The 2812-nt window shown below is 34.3% G+C and overlaps 1 protein-coding gene across 1 annotated transcript; it reads left to right on the forward strand.

The window, feature by feature from the left end:
• The first annotated feature begins 1385 nt into the window (after nucleotides 1-1385).
• Tsp_08709 (hypothetical protein) lies at nucleotides 1386-1961 on the forward strand. Its single transcript, XM_003373934.1, has 3 exons — nucleotides 1386-1537; nucleotides 1564-1609; nucleotides 1803-1961. The coding sequence occupies exons 1-3, from the start codon at nucleotides 1386-1388 to the stop codon at nucleotides 1959-1961; spliced, it is 357 nt and encodes a 118-aa protein (XP_003373982.1).
• The last annotated feature ends 851 nt before the right edge of the window (nucleotides 1962-2812 follow it).

Raw genomic sequence — 2812 nt, forward strand, 5'->3', positions numbered from 1 at the left:
TCGCTAAACGAGTTATTTTTTTCAAATTTCTCGAAAATCAGCGATCTACGATGACTGCATTTACAGTTCATTTTCATTAGCGGGATTCAGGGAGTGTTGTAAGGGAAAAATCCACTCATAGAACGATAGGGTTTAATATCACTGAAAAAGTTAGTTGAATAATGAAAATGATGTACAGCACAATAATGAGTGATATGACTGTTTATTAACAAATAAAATATATGGAAGGCATACGATAGTACAAACAGAATTGATCAATGTGAGAGCGAAACAACGCTAGATATTGATATCAATAGTGCATTATAAAGGGATGAATTAATATAGAGTTAGTATATGAGATGTTCTATGTCCATTTCCTGTCGATTTAAAGTAACTTCCATCAAATTAAAATGTCCTAAAAATTATGGAAAATTCGATCGCTAAAATGCAAGAAATATTGTGCGAAGCATCAAATTTTTGATGATTCTTTCACTGAAATACCAAAGCTGTTCCATTTGCTGAATCGTCCGCATGCCAGTTGCATTTGAAGAATGTTTCAGATTTACGAATTCACTGTGTATTCACATTGGCAATGTGCCAACTTCAGAAGCCACTTATTCCACGTACTGAGCTCAAGGCTGTTTTCCATGCAGTGTCGCAAAACAATTTAGTCTATCCATATGTATGGATTTTTGGAAAGAAAATGCAAATATTGCCAAAGAATTTTGTTCCGCCCCCAAAACAGAGAAGCCTATTTAGTCCATGAAATTTTGATTTCTGTACGAAAATCTTTCAAACAAGTGATATAGATAAATCAAAGAAAATGCAAAATCTGTTATCACATTTTCACACAATTGCTAGTAGCGTAGTTTTCAGGATTTTGATCTAAATGAGCAACTAAATTTGGATGTTAATAGTAAGGACAAAAAATGTATGCGTTTTATAGTCACGCATAGAAAAGGCTTTGATTAAAATTTACTTCGACGCAGCAAATCATTTCCGCAATAAGGATGCTGTTTGTAATAACAGAATAACATAGAATTTGTACTTGATTTCCATTTGTTTAGTACAGGCTGCATGTACTTCAGACGTTTTATATGAGCTACTGCAATCAGTGATAACAATTTAGTAGTAGCGTACAATAAAATTTATGATTTTCAGATTAAACGTTTATTGGAACACAATATTTCTTACATAAATGCCAATTTCCAAAATGAGATTTGAACTAAGTTCCTACGTATCGCAAGGAGATGCTCATTAGTGTAGGTAGATGATTATATAACAGTAATTATACATGCAGGCAGTGAAGCTGATCTGAAGGCTAGTCAGCGAAACTGAAATCCATTAATTTGCAACTAAAATAGTCTGTAGTGATACATACAAAAAACGTTAGTACAATTGTAAAGATGACTTACCGCTTAACTATCGGTGATATTGAAGAGGTGACTTTATCGAATTTCTTGACTGATGATCTTCACACTGATTACTACGAAGATGACATTTTGAAAAGTAGGTCAAGTTCACGGAAATGGAATAATATGATCTTGCCTTTGGTTATGTAAATTCATTTTTTCGAAGTTTTAGTGAAATGGTACATGAACATTATGGTAAAGTTTACCAACTGCTAAAAGTTATTACGATTTCATTGAAATTCAGTGAAGTATTGTACATAGAATGTTGAACAATTCCCAATGATATGCTATTCATGACAAATTCATGATGTTCGTTAATCTAAATACTTTTCTATTTCTGTTGTGTTATTATGATTCAAATGAACGTTCATGTATAACTGTTTATGGATTTGTTAGTGATTTTGTTTTAAGGTAAATTGCCGCCTTTTGTTGAACTGCACTTGCTCACCTGAATATCAGTGGCAGCTGAACGCTGATTATGCTGTTGATCTGAAATATTGCAAGATTATTTTTTTGCAAATTATTAGAAGGAATTCGATGGCTAGTTTTCATTACGTTCAGCAAACATGATTTCTGCAGCCTCTAATGTAAAATCACGTCAATAAGCACTTACAATACCAACTATTATATTACTACTCGCATCTGAATTCACTTGAATTGCCCAAATATAGCAAATTAAGTGAAGTACTGAATTTGGTTTTGAATGTAACGACAGGTGATCATATTTTATCACTCTTACTCTCAGCTTCCTTAACATGAAAGTTTTCAAACGTAGCATTGACGTTTGTGTTGATTGATTTTATACCTTAGCACTTAGCACCAGCCTGACTTTTTAATTTCTGTTGAAAGCCGCATGTAATTTGCTATTCTTGATCATTTCAATGGCATTCACTCTTGGTCACACCTGTGATCCGACTAGGTTTGGTACCCCCTTCAGCGTGACGTGAGTAACACAAATGATGATAGAAATATATATATATGATAGATGATAGCATCTTATCAGAACAGAATTTGTCAGTACCACACGCAGTGGATCTGACAAACATGATAGAATTTTAGAAAACGTTTCGTTTGTAACCATCAAGCTGATGTCCCACTCCATACCACTCCACATATTAACTCACGGACGAGTTATTTTTCAGCTCCCTAATGACTACCACTGAACTGACTGGAACTAGCACGCAAGAAAATTCATATTCTGCTACAAATACGTATCAACTGATTGTCCAATAGTAGCTGGGCGAAATCAGTACACTGCAGTGATCAAACAACCTAGCAGGTAGCGCTCCTGGAAGAGCATCTCGACAACGACAACAAGCCTGATAGTTTTCATCGTGAGGTTGTCAATCAGTTTATGCAATGAAACACGAATGATAAACTTGAATACGTATATATACCTATACAATTTTCACGAAGTAGCC

This window comes from Trichinella spiralis (assembly GCF_000181795.1).
Source record: "Trichinella spiralis strain ISS 195 chromosome Unknown Scfld6, whole genome shotgun sequence".
Taxonomy (NCBI): domain Eukaryota; kingdom Metazoa; phylum Nematoda; class Enoplea; order Trichinellida; family Trichinellidae; genus Trichinella; species Trichinella spiralis.